Raw genomic sequence first — 21,073 nt, 5'->3', positions numbered from 1 at the left:
GCTTTGCTATAAAGGCCGTTAAGATGCCAGCTCTTTCCCAGAACTATTTAATTATTTTAAAATTCCCCAAATTTTTGTTATTCCTGCTTTCTTCCTAATGTTTAGTGTATAGTATATGGTGTTATTCCTTGACGTGCAGTATGGTTTGATGTGTTGAGGCTAGTAACTGGGCTTTAGCATCTTGGAATACTAAATAGTTTTCCAGGAAAATTAAGCATGATGACACCAGCAGAGCAAGAACTGCAATCCGTGGATGTGCATCTTCCTTAGACTGCTCTGTGGAAGCTGCCGTCCATAGGGTACCTGAGACAAACGTTTGTCTGTCGGGAAGCCAGTAAAAAGCTGCGATCTGTGACCAAGGAGCTTTTTTGCCTTGTAAGACTTGGTTAGCTAGCGACGGAGGGGGAAGATGGCGTAACCTCAGTTTCTGGTTTTCCTGCTGAGGTCCATAGTGAAGGTGAGATGGAGGCAATGTTTGTATGGATTGAATTGTCCCTGTCGATCTGGTAGTCCCACGTGGCCCAGAATGTGGGTATCTGTTTAACTAATGAGGGGAAAGTTTGGCGTTACTCTGAAAAAACCCCAATAATTCTTGTATTGGCCTAAGTTCTAGCTGGCCTGGGTAACTACTGGATCCTGGTGTTGCTGCTGGCTGTTCCAAGAGGAGGACCAGGGTATGGAGACAGGCTTTAACATTTCCTCAGCTCACCAGGACAGCTTTTAACAGGTAGGAAAGGAGGTGGCTCCAGCTACCCTCTTGGTGTCTGTTCTGCGGAGGATAATGTCACACTGAAACTCAGCCAATTCGATAAGGCTGGAGGATTCTGTCAAGTCTTTGCTCCCCTTATGGAAATACTGGGCTCCGAGAAGTTTGAAGGACCTTCCACCCAGCAACGCTCCAGCCCTGGAAATATTTGAGTTTTTGCAAAAGAGGTTTAACCCTTCCTGTGCTTTGACTTCTGCTTTTGTTCCTGCTGCCTCTATTGCCCGAGAAGGGTGATTAGGAAACAGATTGGTTTCATCTCCTTTTGTGCTATGATTTAAAGAGGGTAGATGGTTCTAATCTATGATTAAAAGAAGGGTAGATGTGGTGCTCGAGGACATGGTTTAGTGGTGGACTTGGCAGTGATAGGTTAACGGTTGGACTCGATGATCTTAAGGGTCTTTTCCAACATTAATGATTCTATGATTTACCGTCCATGCCATGAATTCAGAGGCTTTACGTGGTGGAAGGAAGAACATCCATCATCTGGCCTTAAATAGGTGTAGAGGCATTTACAACTTGCTACAGGGATTCCTTGGGGAGGACATGGGGCTGCTGGGCGTGCAGCCGTGGCACGAAGGGAAGCGTTGCCTGTCGGAGGCAGGACTCGGCTGTTCCTGTCCCCTGCCCTGAGGGGAGGAGAAAGCCCACAGCCCACTCCTAACCCCAGTCTAGTCCCAGTGCCAACCCAGTGAGGATTGCCTTCCCACCGGGTTCTTAACGACGGCTAAAAGAGGAACCGAGTAGCTTGGTGGGACGCTGCCAGCAGGGCTTTCACCGAGATGGAAGTGTCTTGGTGAAGACTTCAAAGACCAACGCCTGCCGTGCAGCTGGTGAGGGGAGCTCTTAATCCCATTAAGCTTTAAGATCAGAGCGTCAGCAGCTCCATTTTGTGAAAGGTTGGATGTTGTTAGTCTTTCAAAGTACATCTGTTGGATAAAAGCCCTTCTGGTTTAGGTAGATGTCCCTAATGAGCACGTGGAACCTGATGAGGTGTAGGAAAGAGCTAAATGCTGAGCTGGTCTCACCAGGGCAGCTCTGAGTAGACACAGAAAAGCGACCTCAGGAGTCAGAGCAATTCCCAAGAAGAAGAGAGAAGTATCCTGGGAAGCCTGTGTGCTCCAGGGTCAGCGTCAACTTGAGAAAGGAGTTCAGGACTTCAATTTTAGGTGCTTGAATTTCACTTCAACACCTTTATTAGCCCTGTCCTTCAACCCGGACAAGGGAACGAGCACCTTGTTCCCTGCTGCGGTAGGCAGCCGCTGGCAGCAGTAGCCGTTCTGTGGTTTAGTTACGTGTGTTGATGTCGATCTGGTGCTGTGCAGCATGCACATTCATTCTTCAGGCTAGTTTTGGCATGTCGCGTACAGCTTTTTGCTGTTTTATTGCAGAATCTGGTTGACACAACGGTGGGATGTGGGTAGAAATGTTGGCGGTGCTGCTTGGGGAGGTTCTGTAACGGTGGGAGGCAGAGAACTTGTTAAAGCAGGTTCTGGGTGCTTTGGAAACTTGGCCTTTGTTTCTGACAGGCCACCTGGGGTTTGCGTGCCTCGGCTGAGGGAGATTGAGTCAATGCTATAGCGATTTCCTTCTGGTTTTCTTTTTGATCTACGAGAGGTTTGGGAGCTGTGAGCAAGAGCAGCGTGGGGTTTGCAGCCCATCATGAGTCCGTACTCTCTGGTTGGGGCTGAGGCTTCCAGCACCTGACGGCTGGTTTGTGAGCACGGGTGGGTGGCTGTGGCTTGGGTTCCTGTGCTATCAGTTCACTGAAGGTGTAAAGCCCCTTGGCGGGATGCCCCGAGAAGCTGACAGGGCCCACAAACCAGAGGCTTAGATTTTATAATGGTGCAGGATTTGGTACCCATAACTTAGAGCCAGAGGTGAACTGTGTCTACAGCAAGGGGGCCACTGCAAAACAGGACTGGAATTGCTGTTTGCAGCATGGTGAGATGATGAACATTTGGCAGGAATCCCTGGAAAGCTGAAGAGCTCCACCATGAATAGTTGTTGGCATGGCAGCCCCGAGTCAGCCCGGCTACGGACAGTGAGGTTGTTCTCCCAGGAAGGGAAAGGACACACGTTTGATGAGTTAAGGGGTGGTGGGAGCTTTCTTGCCCATGGTTTGCCTAGCACAGGTCAGTCTCATCCCTAAACCGAAGGTCCGCATTAGTGCTTAAATCACGGCGAAGGGCAGTGACAGGAGAAACTTCTTGGAAGTTGCGACTTCGGTCTGGGCTGTCCTGCCTCGCTGCATGCGGGGCAGCAGCAAGCACAAGATGAAAACGCTCGGTGTTTTGCAATCACGGTGCGCTGGAGCTTTGTGACTTGGTTACGAAGGCATGAGCTGGGTGCAGCTTGATCGTAGTTGGCCGCTGATGTTATCTTACCCCGGCAGTAAAGCGGTGTTCCTTGCCTGCCTCTGTAGGAAAAATTGACTCTGCTACCTGCATAAATAGCGGGGGGGGTTTGTAGCAGCCTGGACTTAGCGGGTGTTGGGTGTTTGTTGCTGTTTCTGAACTTTATTTCAGCTAATTATGGTGGCCTCTCTGCCTCAAAGAGAGGCCGAATGGGACACAGCAAGCGGTTCTTGGAGGCTGGCCACCGTTCAGAGCCGCTCTCTGGGTCTGCAGGGACACGGACAGTCCCTTTGGGCTGAGCGACGTGCCAAGGGCAGCTCACACCGCGCCTGCTTTCCTCGGGCTCCTGACCCTGCACGTGTAAAATCAGCCTACGGGTCCTTTCCTTTGCCGTGCCTGAAGAGCCAGACTGGTAAATTTTACCTCTTCTCTTGAAGTTGGTGATGTCAGGAAAATCCCGTGTCTGGCACTGCCCCAAAAGCATGAATTCCAGCGGCGGTGTCTAGGTGGGCCCGCCACACCGCACGTTCCCTGCCAGCAGCTCCAGGAGGGGGGAGAGGAAAACCCTTATCGAGTCAGTTATAAGGGGATAAACCTTATTGATTCAGTTCCCACTGTCTCTGTTCGCACAAATGATGGGGACTTGACCTGATGAGGCAAATAGCCCGAGCCTGCTGAATGATGTCCGAAGGCTTCTCTGCACTTCCATGTGGTTAAACTGTTGGGACGAAATATTTTAGAAGAACGCTGCAGGCTTTTCTCCTTTCTCGCCCACCCTGACCCTGCTGGGGGTGGATGTGGGTCCTAATCGCACACAAATTCACCTCGGTGTAAAAATAGGGCTGTTTTCTGCCCTCGGTATTTAGAGTTTGATGTAATATACCTATGATGCCTAATAACTTGAACGATGGGGAACTGTTTTCTTCCTCTGTGGCTGTCAGTGGGCTCATCCTGCTTTAGAGCAGGGCTTTGCAGTGAGAGGAGGAGGAGGAGGGGGAAGATGAAGCTGGTTTTGTTTATCTCGGCAACTCTTACCACATACTCCTGCACTCAAGTTCCTAGCAACCCGCTGAGCGGCACGGCTTCTTCGTACAGCTGTACTCCGACATGCTGCTTGCAGTTCATTTGGGTGACTAGTGATCTTGCAGATCATAATTTAAAAAAAAATGTTTAAAAGCAAGCGGAGTTTGGTCTCGGTTTGCTCACCAGCGAGGCGCTGTCTGAATGCAGAAACACTGAAACCATCCGTGGAACGTAGCTCGCCGTGACAGCAACGCAGACGGAGCGAGAGCTGTTTTCTGAATAATGACTTCATATCGTCACTCATCGTTTGGTGTCAGTGCTGGTGACATGCATTTCTGCGAGGTGAAAAAAGGGGCAGCGGATCAGCTGGGCAGCAGGAGCACCCTTCACGCAGATGTGTTGGTGCAACGCGTGAGGGCGTAGGTCTGCGAAACTGGACTTCAGCCGCCTCTCGGTGCTTCCTAATGGAGACAAGGCTGGCGGTTATGGCAAGGGCAGAGGTGCCAATGTCTTCCACTGTGTTCTGGAAGGATTATTTTAATCATTTAGCTCAGGTGTCTGCGTAAAACATTAACGGGGCACCTGCTGCTGCCTGCGGGTGTACCGGGGGCAGCGGAGCCGCTGGGAGGGTTCATGATGACAGTGCTGGTGGTGTCTGCTGAGGACAGGCTATAAATAAGGCGGCGGGAAGAGCTGCAGTGGCAGATAACGGCGGAGTGCGGAACGCGGTTCTGCCAGCCTCAGCCCCGCGGTGAGGAGCAGAGCTCAGCTCGCTCAGAACAACACTACCATAGTAGGAAGCAGGCAGGAGCCGGTCGGCCCTATGTACTAATGCATCCCCCGCCATCTTACAGTTCTGCTGAACAATGGCATTCAACCCTCGTATTTTTAAACCTCAGGCTGCTGCGTTTGAAGGGTCTCAGACCTCATTGTCACCTCATTTGGATAACACTGTTTGCTAGCAGCGTGCTGGTTATCGCGGGCTGGAGGTTAAGCAGCTTTACGTTTCATTTCACACGCAGTACTGAAGTTGGCTGAAGTTGCATATTTAGAGAGGCTCCCCCTCCTCTCCCTCCAAGCAAAATTTAGTTTATGGACTCCAGAGCATTACAGGACAGTTGGAGAATCCAGCTTTTACCCTTGGAGCGCCTTAGTCTGGCCTAATGCTTGACACAGCCTCCTCGTGGCAGAACAGCCCGTGTTTTGGGGAATGGGACAAGCCGTGACCGAGAGAAGTGCTCCCAGCAGGCTGCTCCTTTGTAGCCAACGCCTTTGGCCGATCGTCCTTTTGCCTACGGAAGGGGGAAGAGACTAGCAGCTACTTCAGGCCGGGGCAATTTAGAAAACAGAAAAGGACAAAAAATAAAGATGTAGTTGGGAAAGAAATGTTTATTTTAAGTTTCTCAGAGGGATTTTACAAACAATGGAGCATTTTAAAAAAATTGAGTGATCAAAGTAGTTGACAGTGTCCCTTAAACACACACACAAGCCCCTGGACAGAGGAAATCACACCAGCGAGGAGGTCAATACTGCTGGAAGAGCAGCTGGCATCTGCATAGTTCTAGGAGGAAAGATTGCAATGGTGTTGGTGCTAGTAAGTGTCATCCTGGCATGAATGTAAGAGGGCGCTGAAGTATGTACGCATGTACCTGCAGAAAACAAAGTGCATAAAATAACACGCAAAGTACGTATTGTAGAATAAATTTATTTACCTGATACAAATGAAACTAGGTGTGATGCTTCTTACTGTCAGCATGTAAATAGGCGACTGATCTTATTTACAACTCCTAGAGGTCATACATGCAGCTGTGGTAACTGGCTAAGTCGGCTGTTGCTTTTTCAATAAATGCATCACAATATTTTGTATTGCACCAACATCTGTCTTACTGCCATAGATTTAAATAAGTTAGGTTACAGTGCAAAATAGGTTGATTTGCACACGATAAAAAATCCAAAGTTATGAACTGGAGGCTTACGGTTTAACATTCATCTGTAATCTTTTCAATGAATTTTATAAATAGGATAGCATTGTACATAAGCTGTTATAGAGTAGTATGTTTGGATGATACAATACAGAGAAAGATTTGTCTACAACCGAAGGCATGCATTATTTTGATATTGTACATGGTATAAACTGACATTTTACATACAGAAATGTGGAAAATCGGCTGACAGCTCCACGCTTCTTGTTCAAGGATAAACAAACTCTTCTCCATGCAGCACAGAACCCAAACTTCTCTGGAGAGAGTTTCCAACTCGGTAAGCTATATTGCACGTTTGTACATCTGTATAATGAAGTCCTAATGGTACCACACATTTCTTCCACAGAGAACACAATGAGTTTTGTTTTAGGGAAAGCAAAGAATCTTTACACATGATACATGCAGAAGTTTTGGTAGATGTGTTGCTAAAAACACATGCACGCAACAAAACAACCTTACATTTCTGCAAAATTGTTTAGGAAGCGATTACTCCAGTATTGCTGAAAAGGAAAGAAAGAAAAGGCATCAGTTAATGAAAGGATGAATGCTAAGTACCATCATACAAGCAAGACTAAGATCAACAGTGACAGAAGAAAGAACGTTAAGTTTGGTAACTGGCTGCTCTGTCATGGAAGGGACACTCTCAGGTTACTTTGTCCTTAAAGCCTAGAACCCGCTGGACTGCGGCTCGGCTCCTCCAAGGCGGCAGAGCTCCCTTAGCAGCAAAGCCAGCGCCTCCTACGGAAGACTGCAGCGACGAAGAATTAAGACACCTTTAGACAGCTTTTGCCTTTCTCGCCATGACTAGTGGCGATAGACAGGTCTCACTTATTTGTAATTTTTACTTTCAAGTTCCATACTAAACAGTTTGAGCTCAAGTTTTTCAGAGCTTTAAGGGTGTTTTTCTAATCAAGGCATTATATCGCAAGGTTGGCCCCGAAGTGACCTAACAATGTCCCTTTTCCAAGTTACGCAGCTTATTCTGGGAAGCAGTAGGAAAGCTTTGAAGAAGTCATTAAACTACACAGATTAACGCGTAGGCAAAGGGTAGAGTACAACGTAATAAAGCTACTACTGTACTTTACCCCTAAAATAGAGCGTAAGGTTAGCCTTGCGTCTAGGAGAGAAGAACAGTGTACTCTGATTCCCTAGAACTTGATGGCGGCTCTTCAAAACACTGCTTCAACACTATAAAATTTAGGCTCTCCTGCTGAGATTTGAAAATGCATATTAATGTAATTAAGGATGTAATTAGCAGAGATTAGGGAAACAGTTAATGGTTAGAAGTGCAAAAAAGTAAACAAGACAGGTGCAAGAGACAGACAACTTTGTATCAGTTTTACCTCCCTTCATCTCAGCAAATTCAACCCTCTTTAAGCTGTTTACCATGTATATTCTGTGCATCAGCTGTGTTCTTGGAACAGTGACAGAGGACTGCTGTACTGCATTTTATCATCAGATTAAAAACTCATTTTCTTACCATTAGCCTTCTCCAAAAGAGCCTCCCTACAAACATAAGCCTCGTAGCATTTTGACAGACTGGTATATATTTTTCTGCAGCCTCTTTCATACTTATTTGTTTGCAATAATACTTCAGGAAACCAAATATGAACTATTTTTATTGCTTGGATGCCAGCAAAAAGGAGCAGCTCGTTGTGTAGCTCACGAACGGTACTTTGCATCACTCACATTTGAAAGCAGAGGGCCTGAGGCACTATGAAGATAAAAGCCCCCGTCTCAATATTCGACCTATGCCTGCAGCTGCCTCACCAGTTTCTTTGCTCTGCTTTGGGCCAGGCTAGAGAACACCCAATTCAGGAGGAGCTGCTCTCATACCAAACCCCACTCGTTTCCCAGCACAAGCCGATACCCTTCCTGGTGCTCCTGGCGTAAGGTGGCATCAATCACCTGATCGATACTGGTCTTACACACCTCTCTCGCACTAGAAAATAAGTAGCAATATGTGAGGACACTAAGGAATCCAGAAAACAGCAGAGATGAAAAAGCTCAGTGAGATGAGCGCAAAAGGAAACAAAAAAATATGAAGTTATTTTCTAAAAATGGGGTGGGAGATAAAGCCTGGGTAACTTTGAGTTATTTCTGCTTAAAGAAGTGCTTCCTTTTATATATTCACAGGGCTAACCCATCAAAACAGGAGTTACCTACATCTATCCCCAGATGACCCTAGTCCAGTGAGGAGCCGGGAGAGGAAATATGTAGGGAACAAAGAAATTAAGCAAGAGTTGCATCTTTGAGATGCTGGCAAGTCTGTTCTAAATCGCAAAGTCCTCCCTTCTTGGCTTCTCTAGATGAAAGGACTGACAGCTAAAGAACGACAGGACCTACACAATGAAGGATAAGCATTTTAGTTAACGCATTTTCTTGCGGTGCATTAATAACCTTGCGCTGTGTTTCTATAGTTTCTAGAATTGAAAAGCCAAGCCATCAGCTGCCTTAGGCTGTTTAATGCCAGAAGCACACCCAAGCAACCTCCCACAGCCTACTCAACTGGGAAGGGCTAAGACCAGGCCCACAGCACTCCAGCTCCAAGATCACAAGGAAGCTGGCAGCAGACAGCGATTTCGGGGCAGGGTGCTCCACTGCCTGGAAGGAAGCTCACGGTAGGTCTTAACATTGGGCCAGTCCAGGCCACACAAGGTATCATTCACCAGGTAGCGGCAATGCTTGGAAAACAGAAGTACTGGAAGCATAGCAACAGCTGCCGTTGAACCCGCAATAAGTAAGTGCTGATCTTAGGGAACCCTATGAAAATTTGGACAGCAAGACTGGGAGAAATAAAAGAAAAACACGGTAGATAAAGAGCCCAAGCTATCTTAAGGAGCACCCTATAAAACCTGACTGTTCCCATAACCTCGGGAGCCTGTAGGGATGAATGCCACTCCGTTTACCCACCAGTCATCCAGCTTTCAAAGGCAAACTCCCAAGGAACATGAGGCCCTAATCCAAGTGCCCCCAAGACATGCAATTGAGTGAGCTCTCAGCTGTCAGTATGGAAATCCATGACACAAGCAGTAAGATTCATCTTCAACACAGACGGAGATCCAACAAAGAAGTCGTTGAAGACTGAATTCTACTTATCAACAGTCATTTTCCCCTTCAGCTTCTTAGAGACAGGGAAAAAGGGGGTGTACAGCAGGATTATTTGGCATAAGACAGGAACAGGATTGTACAAGAAGCAGAATCGTTCATGCTGACGGTCCGATATGTGGCTTTAAAAAGCCCACCACCATGGTGCTCTGGAGGTTCACACAGAACCAGTGTTCAAAGATTCAGTGGCGTTCCTGCCCTGGAAAGCGTCTGTCAATAACATTGGGAGCACACAGAACTAACTTGCTACTATTTGTTGCCAACAAATAACATACTTGTACGTATTTTGATCTCAAGGAATCCTAGATCACATGACCTATTATTTTTCTCTTTCAAGAAAGAGGGACAAGTCTTATATTGCTCATTTATTATTGATACGGCAAATGGCCAGTGCTGGCCATTGGTTTTGTGGCATGCAAAACCTTTGTTTGGCAAAGACAGCTTCTTCCACACTAAAGAGGGCATTCAAGGGGATTTAAATGCTTACAGTTCAGCAACACACCTACTACATCAGCAGGTCCAGCTCCTCTGAGTCACTTCAGCATCAACTTAAACAAGTCAAAGTCTGTATAAACAGTGAGTATTCACAATGCAGCAGTTTCAGATAGTGTCTGTGTATTTTTGCGGTTAGCATCAATATTTGAAAGCTTGAAACCTGGAGAATTATCTGTGCTCGCTGGATTCCAGCTGGCACCAACAGAACGTAGCTTTTAACTATCATTTTCCTCTATGAGGAATCAGAAAGCTGTTTGAATTTGGTTACTACAGCAGACTGAGCCAGCAGAAGATAACACTACGTCTACAAAGACATAGTGACCCCAGTACACTTTTCAAAGACTACCCTGTTAAGCTGAGCCTTGTTCTTTTTGTCTTTTCATATGACCACTGTACAAAGTGTTTCCGCTTACTGGAAGCAATAAGCTGTTTTTGGAAAGAGGAGCACTGCAGATAGCAGAGACTCAGGAAGGGTGGTCAGCTCAGAGGGGCATCCCCTATTTCAGAGCAGGAAAAAGCTTTGGAGTAAACCAGCACCTGACCACAAGTACCAGAGTGTTTTGGACACTAAACGTTCATGTGAACAGCTGTCACTGTCTTAAGTTACAGATTTGTCCAATTTTATCTCAAACTTAAGACCACAAGCTGTAAGATCTCGGGGCACTAAGGCTCCTGGGTGCTATAAAACAAGACCTAAAATACACTAAACCAAAAGCAAGTGCTTTGCCTTTGGAATTGGTAATTTGAGCTTCAGACCACAAAACAAAGAGTCTAAAGTGGTGATAATAATGTAGCACAGCAGAGTTTGACAAAACACAGCATGGGAATGAAGGTAATTACTATTTATTCTTCAACATGTATACAGCATATGCTATTTTACAGCAAGTCACCACTGGCATGGTGAAATGGAAGAGAAATACTCACTTTAGTCGATGAAAGTTGGAAGGCATTGGAGAAAAACACCACAGTTAGGACTGTTAATGACTTACACATTGTTGATACAGGACTGAATCTGAAAACATGCTTTAACATTTACCGTAGTAATGAAGGTGGTTAGTGCCACATTAAAATAAAAATAGTTCTATACAATATGTTCAATTTGGTCATGTGCTATTTACAGATTTTACATAAAACACACACGAGCTTGTTACTTCAAGTCAGGCTAACAACAGGCCAGCAGAGTAACTCCATGTATACAACTGGTCATTAGTGCCCTAGGTGTAGGAAATCCAATTTCTAGCTATGCAGTGCAAGTTATTTTTCCAGGTCTCATTACAAGTTTTGATCTTAAGGGGGGGTGGGTGGGGGAGGGAGGGGGAGAGAAGGGATCTGACACATGTAAATAAGGTATTAAAACCCATCTTAAACCCTCTTTTGAATTAAAACAGATTGTGTTTGTTAAAAAGGCTTGGTTTAGATTTAAGTAGACAGAAGTAGCTCTCCCTATCCCTGCATAATGGGCAACACTGGCAAAATAAGGTCTGTTACAATAAAATACAATAGACACTTAAATAAATAATCTTAAAAAAACAACCCTATATGTGTGTTGAGAGTATGGAAGAACCCCAGCAGGCTGCACCTGGAATGGTATTTTCTGCACGAGCAAGATTAGGCATACCTCATACAGAAACTGGTGTAAACAAGGACAGTCAAGAACCAAGAGTGAGGGAACAGGAAGAGGGAAAACCAAGAAGAAATCCTGACGAGGTAGCAGTACTCTCTACCCAGTGCAGAAAGTTCTGCTTATGAATAAAACCTGACTTTATGACAAATTAAGTTTGGATGATCATGCAGAAGACAAACAGTTACATGCTTTTTTAGTTTTAGACGACACACATTCATTCCCTAAAATCTGCTGCCAATTTAGTTTGATAGTGTCCGCTGGCTCAAAAAAAATTTACTTTTTTTACATGATGAATAGACTATTGAACAGAACACTGTACATGCTTTTCATCTACAAAAAATATTTGCATAAAATAGTGTTAGTTCTCTGTACATGTCAATGGACACTTTAACTGTGTATAAAAGAGGAATATATTGCCCCCACTGAAGTCAGAAAAAGCAAAAAACCAAAATCTAGATTATGAAACCTCCATCACCGGCAAATACGTTCATGTGAAAATTCAGCAGAAATAGACAGTTGCTCTAAACAATAAAAAAATTAAGTTAAACTTTTTCTTTGAATGTAAAACTTGTCACCATGTCAGTCAAGACCAGAACATATCACTAAAGTTAGTGTCTGTGCTGTAAAGCCAGATAACCAAGGGCATAGTAATGAACACAAATGGCCAGGAAACTCCTTCGGTGCATGCTGACAAAGAACACTGTTTGGTGGCAGGCCGCACACTATCTTTACCAGGTTCCAGGTAGTTACGGGCCACATATTTAAGTGTTTCATCCAGCAGAATGACAGGTAGTGAGATTTTCAATACCATCAGCCATTGCGTCACATTCAAAGGTGTGATCTGGAAGATAATCTGAAAGAAAAGCCAAGCGTTACACCTTTTCTCCTCCTCCATCCCTTGCCTTAAGCTCCAGACAAGTTTTTGCTCTATCTCCAAACTCAGGGATGGGTGTAAGATAGGCACACTTACTGGCAGCGGTTCCACATAAAGGATAAGGAAGTGGAGTGACATGGACAAGCAAATAGCGCCCACGAGCCAGATGTTTTCCCATGGGGGCATCCTCATCAAGGACTGATTTTCTGATAGACTGCAATTGAAACATGGCACATATGTGTACATAAGATACCAATAGGAAATTCCATAAATCAGAAAACTAGCTAGAAAGAAAAGCAGCATGGCAAGTCACAATTATCCCAGTCATGAAGGAAAGGAAGACACCAAGATATGGTTTATTTATATTGCAAATTTAAACTACCTTGGAAATCTGCTTAGCAAGGCAGTCACAGTTCAGCCGCACATTTATTTTTGAAACCTTTTGTGTGTTCTGCTTATTCCTGATCTAGTCTACCTTTTCGCTAAGACCCCAACATCCTCTCCGTGGGAGGGGTACACGAAAGATGGCACGACAGCGTAAGGCAGAATCCTCCCCAGTCTGCTGTATGCCTGGGGACCTCGTGCACCCACTTCTTCTGAAGTTCATTTAACAACTGGGGGTTAAATACAGAGGGTCAAGTACTTGCACCTTCTTAATGCTTGTTCCTTAATTCTGCTCTTCAGATACAATCTGCATTTAGGCTATGCTGCAGAAGAGGCGGAGATCCAGAACATCAGATGTAGAGCAATATCTTACTATGTAGGACTACCGCAGTACACTTGTATTTAAAGTTTATTTGTTTTTAAATTAACTGACCTCCAAGCTATTTGAAGAAAAATACCCTTGACATTGTGCTATTTAGTGGTTTCCATTTATAATCTAATATTAATTGGCTAAACCCACATTCCCTTAGGGCAGGAAAAACTATTTTCCATATCTTCAGCATTCTTATTTTAGTTCTCCTTGGTATCACTTTATACCAACATAGGAGAGATAATCTGATTGATTAAGCTTAGATTAGAAATAATGGAAAACATTTCAGTTGCTCATGCTTAGTAAAATACCAGAGTGAATTGGCAGACTTAAAAATATACCTTATGATAAGAGATCTCCAATGTTATCTAAGAGAGTCATTTTGTTTGCACTACCAGGATTCAGAAAGGAAATATGACTCGTTCTTCATTAGCTGAGCTGTCCATACGCTAAGAATCAAACTGCACAAAAGGCAGGATTTTGGATAAGCTATGCAGAAACTTTGCTTTCCCATCTGGACATACGAACCTGTTGAGAGCATTGCACATCTCTATGGTGACCAGTACAGAAAGAGCCATTGTCATTGGATACGGAGACTCAAAAACCACACAGTCGACACCAAAGAAGTCTGGATTGTCCTCTTTGCACTGCAGAAAATGGCTCTAGAACAGAACAATGTGAACTCACTCCCACAGCTTGTTGAACTTTTACAATATAAAATAGGCAATTAAGAAATAACCAGTGAGTATTATGAAAACAAAACTTTCTAACGACTCCTATAAGCACTGGTTTTAAACTTTTGCCAGCTTCAGAAAAATCCCTGTTAGTCTTTTACTTACAAGACAACAATCAGTCCTTCAAATTGTTTAGAAGCTCAGGTATCCCACCTTCGAGCTTTAGTATTAAGACTAATCATGATCAAGTTTTACAGTAACAAGTCTGAAAACATCTCATTATGTAGATTCCTGTAGCCTACGGTGTTTCTACAGTCATTTCAAGTAACAAGTAAGAAAGAAGCATGCACCTCCCTTCTCCCCCTCGAATATTAAACTGAGCAAATACCAGCTGATAAAAGGTAACTCTTGGACCACCATCAGCAGCGATAAACCACCAAGCAGCAGCACCCACTGTGGCAGCACCAACATAACCTTAAAAAAAAACAAAGCACTTTTTTCAGTGTTGTGAACTGTATGCAAGAGAAGATCTCACTCGCCACACTTAAACTTCTACCTCAAGACCTCCAGTACCGTAAAAAAAATAGATTGTAATTCCTCTATCTCCTGTGCAAGAAATCTGCTCCACCAGTTGTAACTTAAATAACCATTAAATACTTTACTAATATCAGCTTATGGAAGCTGACAGCTAGAAGTTAAGGCAAACAAGGATATCACTTGGAGTAATCAACCTGCAATTTTTCTTTTGTCCTCTCAGAACCCAATGCGTCTGTACTTATATGAACTAATACTTAGCTTTACTTACTCTAATATCTACGAAGTCAGTTAGGAAAATTAAGGTCACAACTTCTGGCATGAAGACAGTGTGCATTAAGTATCCACGTAGGTACTTACTCTAGCTTTACAGTACAACACCTATATTTAAGGTTTAAATCTACGCCCGTTGACTTCACAAATTGATACGATTTCACAAATTGATACTCCTTTATTTTCCCAGATTACAGCCATGCCAGCAAACCTGTTGTGTTCTTCTACTTGAGCACAGAAGTGGTAGGTTAGATACATGACAGTTGTCATTTTCAGATTTAGAAATAGTTCTATGTATGACCTCAGTGGCTAAGGCAGGTGCATATTCACTAATTGCTGGTCTTGGTTCTTCAATCCCAATCCCACAACATGCTCATCTTCCTAAGCTTGTCCATGCAATAACTGTCAGCCTACAATCTGCTGTCTCAATGCTTTGAGCTAAAAGTCTTTCAGCCTGGAACGAGTCAAATGGGCAAAGGCAAGTAGGTGGCTGCTTGAGAACAGAAGTCAGACTCAGCCCCGAGTTCATCCATTCCTGAAGGGCTTCTTTCTTTACGAGGACTGTAACACCATCCACTATCAGACAATTTTGAAGGTCTAATCCAGTATTGCATTATATAAAATTTCTAATGGTTTCCTAGTTGTCAAAATCAAAATATTCTGATGAAGTGGTGAATGTTATGCAACTAAGGCTTTGGTTGCTACCAATGGGGGGGGGGGAAATCACAATTTTACTGTCCCGATCACGGCACTGCCTGCAAATGTGCAAAACGAAGTATGAATCTTGAAGCAAAATAAAAGGAAGAATACCAGTTCACATAACATCTATTGCTAACTTTCAAGATTAGACAAACTGCTTTCAAGTGGATCTCAAAAACACCCAATTTACCTGCCTAAGTTTAGTTAAAAAAAAAAAAGATAGAAAAGCTATTACTACTTACATCCAATAGCTAGGTAACGGAAGAAGAGCCATCCACTGATCAGTGGCTCTTTAGGGTTGCGTGGTGGCTTATTCATGATATCAAGATCAGGAGGATTAAAGCCCAGAGCAGTAGCAGGGAGACCATCCGTCACAAGGTTTACCCATAACAGTTGGACAGGAATTAGAGCTTCAGGAAAACCCAGGGCAGCAGTCAAGAAGATACTATAAAAAAACCCACCAGTTATAAGCTTATTCCTGTGCATGTAAATAAGTCCTTTTAATGCCTAAGCCTGTAGCATCGCTTCTGTTCTCTTGTATGGAGTTACCTGTTCAGTATCATGGGCTGAATATTCACATTCAGAAAACTAAAAACATATCCAATAGCGAACACGTCTAACCACTGGCATATAAGTTCTGAAGCTTTATCTTCTTCTGGTAACTTCAGGAATCGAAGAGTTTCTGCTTTAGCCTTGTTTTTTCCCCACTCTACTTGTCCATATAGGTATATATATACATACATACATGCATGCATAAAGGCTTGCAAGCCACTTTCTAAAAGACACTAAAAAACTTTTGCAGACATAATAGCATTTTAGCTCAAATGACTAAGCTTCATTTAGCTAGATTACTGCTAGTGCCTGCAAAAATTTGATGAGCATGTAGCTTTCATGGCTCCAAGCCTGTGTGAATAAAGAGAACAGAAACAGGGGCTGCAGCGAGAGCCATATGAAGGACAGCTTTAAAGTTTACAAGAAACAAGCAAGACAATTGCTGTGTTATATTCCACTCAGAGAAAGTATGCTTTGATATAAGCAACTGTTCGGAGATTAATATTTACATTCTGTTACCAGAAATGCATTCTGTGGCATTGGGTCACCATTCCTTCCAAAGACAGAGAAGACACATTCTTCTGTAACTTGAGATTAAACAAACATCTAACTTATATCTGTGGCTAAGTTACCTGAAATATCAGATCTTGTAATATTTGATTAAGGTTTTTATTTTCCTATTCTAGAGAATTATTCCAATCAGAAATAATTGTAAAGCTTTAGCCACCTACTGAGCTAGAATGTTATATGCAATGTAAATCTTGTTGTGGTATGCTGAAATTCTCCAGTAAAGACTAGGCTAGAAGTATGCAGACTTCCACACAATCACAATGATCAATTACTTGAGAAGCTGTTTCTCTGGTTTTAGTGAGAAATACAGGAAGTAAATAAATAAATAGACTCCATCATCACTAGTCTGGTTCAAAGAAAAAAAAAAAACAAACCACAAACAAAACTTTAAACCTACCAAACAACTTCTCCAACATTGGAAGAGATCAAGTAGCGAATGAACTGTTTCATGTTGTTATAAATTGCACGTCCTTCTTCCACAGCAGCTACAATAGTTGAGAAATTATCATCCGCTAAAACCATTTCAGAAGCAGTTTTAGCCACTGCAGTACCAGAACCCATGGCAATTCCAATTTCTGCTTTCTTCAGTGCAGGGGCATCATTGACACCATCACCAGTCTAAAACAAGAATTTAAAGTCGGGGGGGGGAAAAAAAAAAAATAAGCTGGGCACTTACATATAGGACTAGAAAGGAATTTTGCACTGGGTGTGGTTTTGAATCTTTAAAAAAATCACTTAAGTGCAGAACTATTCTGAGGCTTTGAGTTCAGGAAAACATGGAAGAAGTGTTTTCCAGAATGAGGCATTAGTCTGACAAGACACAGAGTCTGCCTTTCAAACCAAGTAAAAGTCCAGTTACTCACCATAGCTGTAATCTCATCAAAAGACTGAAGAAACTCAACAATTTTAGATTTGTGGGAAGGCTCTACACGAGCAAAGCAACGGGCATGGTGGCAAGCATCTCTTTGGGCAGCGAGTGAGAGTTCATCAAATTCACGACCAGTAAAGGCTTTTGTAGAAACATCTTCATCTTCCACAAAGATACCAATGCGACGGCAAATAGCTACTGCTGTGCCTTTATTATCACCAGTAATCATAATAACTCTAATACCAGCTTGTTTGCACAACTTTATAGATGAAGCTACTTCAATTCTTGGGGGATCCAGCATACCCACACAGCCGACAAAGGTCAAGTTGGTCTGAAACAAGACAGCACCACATTCTAGTGCAAGATCTGTAGACCTCTCATCTGACATTAGCAAAACAATCATTTTGCTTGCATGTAAACATCTCTCAGCATAGCAGCATTTGTTTTTACTCCTTGTCCACAATATTCTGTGGTTCTACATTGAGCAATTAAGACACTGAGGCCTACGTCATCCTGCCATTTGGTCAAAACCAGTATCTTATGCATGACATACTTGCTCTTATGTCAGTTTTTTTTTCCTGAAAGGGCTACTTCAGAGGTGTTACCTGTTTCACCATACTAAGTCTTTACAGCACTAGGTCTGACACTGAATTCAGGCAGCTAGAGAAGAACTGGAAGGTCACAAATCTACATGCACATTAACAAGTAAGAGGAGGTAAATGAGAATTTTTAATGCTTTTGGAATCACAATGCTACATGGTATCATCTACATGATACGCATATGGGAGGACACAGTTAATTGCCAGAGCATGTCCACACTCTGAAATGGGATCTTACCTTTCCAAACATATCTTGATTCAAATGCACTCATTTTATTAGTTAAGATGTGCTCTAGGTGTCAGCCTTGCAAATTCAACCTGCAAGCAGTCAAGTCTTTCTTTTTCATAATCAGTGCCAGGAGCACAGTGCACAAGCCAAACACACTCACACAACTGGCGTCATTTCCCCATCTCTAAATCCTAGATCCGGATTTCACTGAAAAATTACAGAGTAGCTAAGATGATAATCATGGACAGAGCTTTTGCAGCTGACAGTATGGAAGAAGGGAAGTGAACTTGACCCTCGGAGCACAAAATGGCAGGTATGTTCCATCACAAAATCCCTAAAGAGGTCTTGCAGTTGAGCAATGTCAAACTGAAAACCATTAAAGCTGAAACCACAATGCAATTTTTGGAATATTTTTCAGAGTCAGTCTCTGAGAACAGTTTAAGGTGCTATGATCCTGAGGACCTTATGTATATATCTAAAATAATACGATTTGCAGGTGGCTGTTTAACCGATTTCATCTCATACTTTTAGCCAAGCAGCAGCATGTATACCAGCCATCAAGAACACAGTTTCTTCAAAGACACATGTAGTCTCTTAAACTGAGCATTCCCTCCACACATGTGGCTATTGTGTCTGACATCAAAAATACCCAGAAAGAGAAAATTCTCAGATATAACTTCCTCAAGGAAGAAGCAAACATAAGGAGTCACCATTCTCCAGTTTGGGAGATATTTTACTAAACTTACCTCATAGTTAATGAAATTTGAGGAGTCCTCAAGATTCATTTCCTCTTTTCTGGGTGGATTGTCATGGGTTGCCAGAGCCAAGCAACGCAATGTGTCTCTACCAGTTCCCCATTCTCTAATGACAGACATTATTTTCTGCTTAATTCCTGAGGTTAATGGTATTTTAGCATTTCCAACACGGACATGCGTACATCTGTCAATTACACCTTCAGGAGCACCCTGCAGAGGCAAAAAAAAAAAAAAAAAAGTAATTTAGCTTAATAAACCCCTTTTCATTACAACATTTGCTCAAATTACAAAGTCCTTTCTTCACCCTCAAGCTGCAGTTAGTTGTGCCATAATTTAAGTATTGTGCTACTTTTGCAGCCATTCCATAACTACACTTTCTCAAGTGAGGAACTGACCTTAACAAACATCTTACTCATGGATGTGCGGCTTGGTTTGTTCGGTGTACAATAGACAGACATAGACTTTCTGTCTCTTGAGAATTCCAGAGTGAATTCTTTCTTCATGAGTTGTTTTATCACCTTACAAAAAAAAAAAAAGGCAATAGCACAGAAAACGCATTTAGATAATACATACTACAAAACACACTCCCCAATGAATTCCAGAGAAAAGAGTACTGACCGAGTTGCAAGCATTTGCACGTTCAATTCTAGAAAGTCCTTTCAAGTCTGTATCAAATACATTCATCTTTTCAACCAGACAGGTAAGCGCCGTTTCGGTGGCTTCACCAACTTTTTCATACACTCCCTTAGCCTTTAGTTAACACAAAGCAAACAAAAACACAGGAGTTTACTTTAAACCTCACCTGGAACCTACCAGAGACAAAAGTTGAAGTTTCACAATGGAAACAAAGCTTAACAAGACTTAACTTATGGCTTATGAAACAAGCAAAACTATTTTTAAAAAGTAACTCTGAAGAATATGATTTGTAGGAAATTTCAAGACTTCATTCTCAAGACCAACAGAGAAGAATGTCAGTACTTTATCATCAAGCATTTAAGTCATTATGGGATGTAGCAACCTTAAGGAGGCGAGGCAAAGCAAGAAAGTAGCAGTGCATTCTACACACCAAGAGATCTCAAAGTTCCAGATTACACTTGCTGCCTGGCTTTAGTTTTCTCAGTGTTCAACAAAGAAGTCATTCCCAGAATTAATATTTAAGAGGACGTAAATACTCTCCCCCCTTGACTAGAAGGGGATTTAACACTGAAAGGTATTACACAGACAGATGAGAACAAACATTTATCCTCATTCTCACACTCTCCTCTGTTCTAGGATATGTACTTACTTCATTGTAATCCAAAGAGGAATCATTACAGAGCGCGCAGATCGTTGCAAGTTCCACAAGGCCATCATACTGGCTACATTTAATAAGTTTGTCATCTTTATGCCTTTCCAAAGGAAGAAAAGGGGGAGATTTAAGTTAAGTTAGTTATTTAGTATTAGCATCTCACCTTTTTCCCTTCTTCAATCCCTTTACTGTATTTCCATTTAATACAATGCTGATTAGTTATGGACTTGGAACTACAGAACCAGAAATTGTTGAGAAGAGCAGGTTTGATGAAGGTGAGTTCTGAAGTTTAGAACAGTAATGAACAGAATGACATGATTATCAATGAAATTACTACCTGAATTACAAAACCTCAGTTCCTCCAGTGACGGTCATACAGCAACACAGAAGAGAAGTAAAGAGCTCAGTGAAGAGGCATATGAAAGCAGCATTAGAGTATGCGCAGGACTTGGAGAGGAGTTCCAAGTAAGACAGGGATATTGTTGGATACCTTAGGAGCTTAGCTTCCTTAGTCTTACTGCGCATTCTGCAGATTTACTGCCATGCATGAAATGCATGCACTGGGCAGGCATAAAAGCAGATTTGGCCTCACTAATTCATTAAAAATTAATCTGTACTATATGTGACCCTCCTAAACCAATGAAGAGAGCTAAGTCATTTCGCAATAGAAATTCCACTAGAAAAGAAATACTCTACTACGCAAATTCCACTAGAAATACTCTTTTCTAGTAGTCATACACACTTAATGATGAATATTTGAAATCTTTAGAAAGAGGGAAGGTACATTTTCCTAGTGTAATGCACCATTTAGACATCACAAATAAGCAGCAACTTCTTTGCTTTCACATTTGGAAATAGACAGTAAATGCATTAATCTTCTGGAACATTAGCATATTCCTAGAGTAAGCATAAAAGAACCAACACTGTTATCCCCCTTCCCCCCCGCCCAAATCAGCAACACTTAACTCATATATAACATCTTTCATTAAAGCTCTCAAGAAGGAAAAAAAAAAGTCTGGTGGTAGAAAGACATGGATCGCTACTCCCTAAGA

At 42.6% G+C, this 21,073-nt stretch overlaps 1 protein-coding gene across 2 annotated transcripts in view; it reads right to left on the bottom strand.

The window, feature by feature from the left end:
* Window positions 1–5,512: 5,512 nt before the first annotated feature.
* The window catches only part of ATP2A2 (ATPase sarcoplasmic/endoplasmic reticulum Ca2+ transporting 2), a 49,237-nt gene continuing 33,676 nt past the window's right edge, over window positions 5,513–21,073 (bottom strand). The window contains exons 10-21 of one of the 2 annotated variants that reach the window (XM_087754970.1): window positions 20,019–20,121; window positions 19,352–19,483; window positions 19,129–19,251; window positions 18,725–18,943; window positions 17,146–17,481; window positions 16,680–16,900; window positions 15,403–15,605; window positions 14,043–14,128; window positions 13,509–13,642; window positions 12,323–12,440; window positions 10,653–12,205; window positions 5,513–6,625 (exon numbers count right to left, since the gene is read on the bottom strand). In XM_087754970.1, coding sequence (XP_087611096.1) covers window positions 11,936–12,205; window positions 12,323–12,440; window positions 13,509–13,642; window positions 14,043–14,128; window positions 15,403–15,605; window positions 16,680–16,900; window positions 17,146–17,481; window positions 18,725–18,943; window positions 19,129–19,251; window positions 19,352–19,483; window positions 20,019–20,121 — 1,945 coding nt within the window. In that variant the 3' untranslated portion in view covers window positions 5,513–6,625; window positions 10,653–11,935. The remainder of the gene's footprint in view (window positions 6,626–10,652; window positions 12,206–12,322; window positions 12,441–13,508; window positions 13,643–14,042; window positions 14,129–15,402; window positions 15,606–16,679; window positions 16,901–17,145; window positions 17,482–18,724; window positions 18,944–19,128; window positions 19,252–19,351; window positions 19,484–20,018; window positions 20,122–21,073) is intronic. The other variant, XM_009472808.2, reaches the window with a different exon arrangement.

This window comes from Nipponia nippon, unplaced genomic scaffold, assembly GCF_047370975.1.
Source record: "Nipponia nippon isolate SJK-2023a ecotype South Korea unplaced genomic scaffold, ASM4737097v1 scaffold_18, whole genome shotgun sequence".
In the NCBI taxonomy this organism is placed as follows: Eukaryota; Metazoa; Chordata; class Aves; order Pelecaniformes; family Threskiornithidae; genus Nipponia; species Nipponia nippon.
This window is presented reverse-complemented; position numbering and strand designations above follow the sequence as displayed.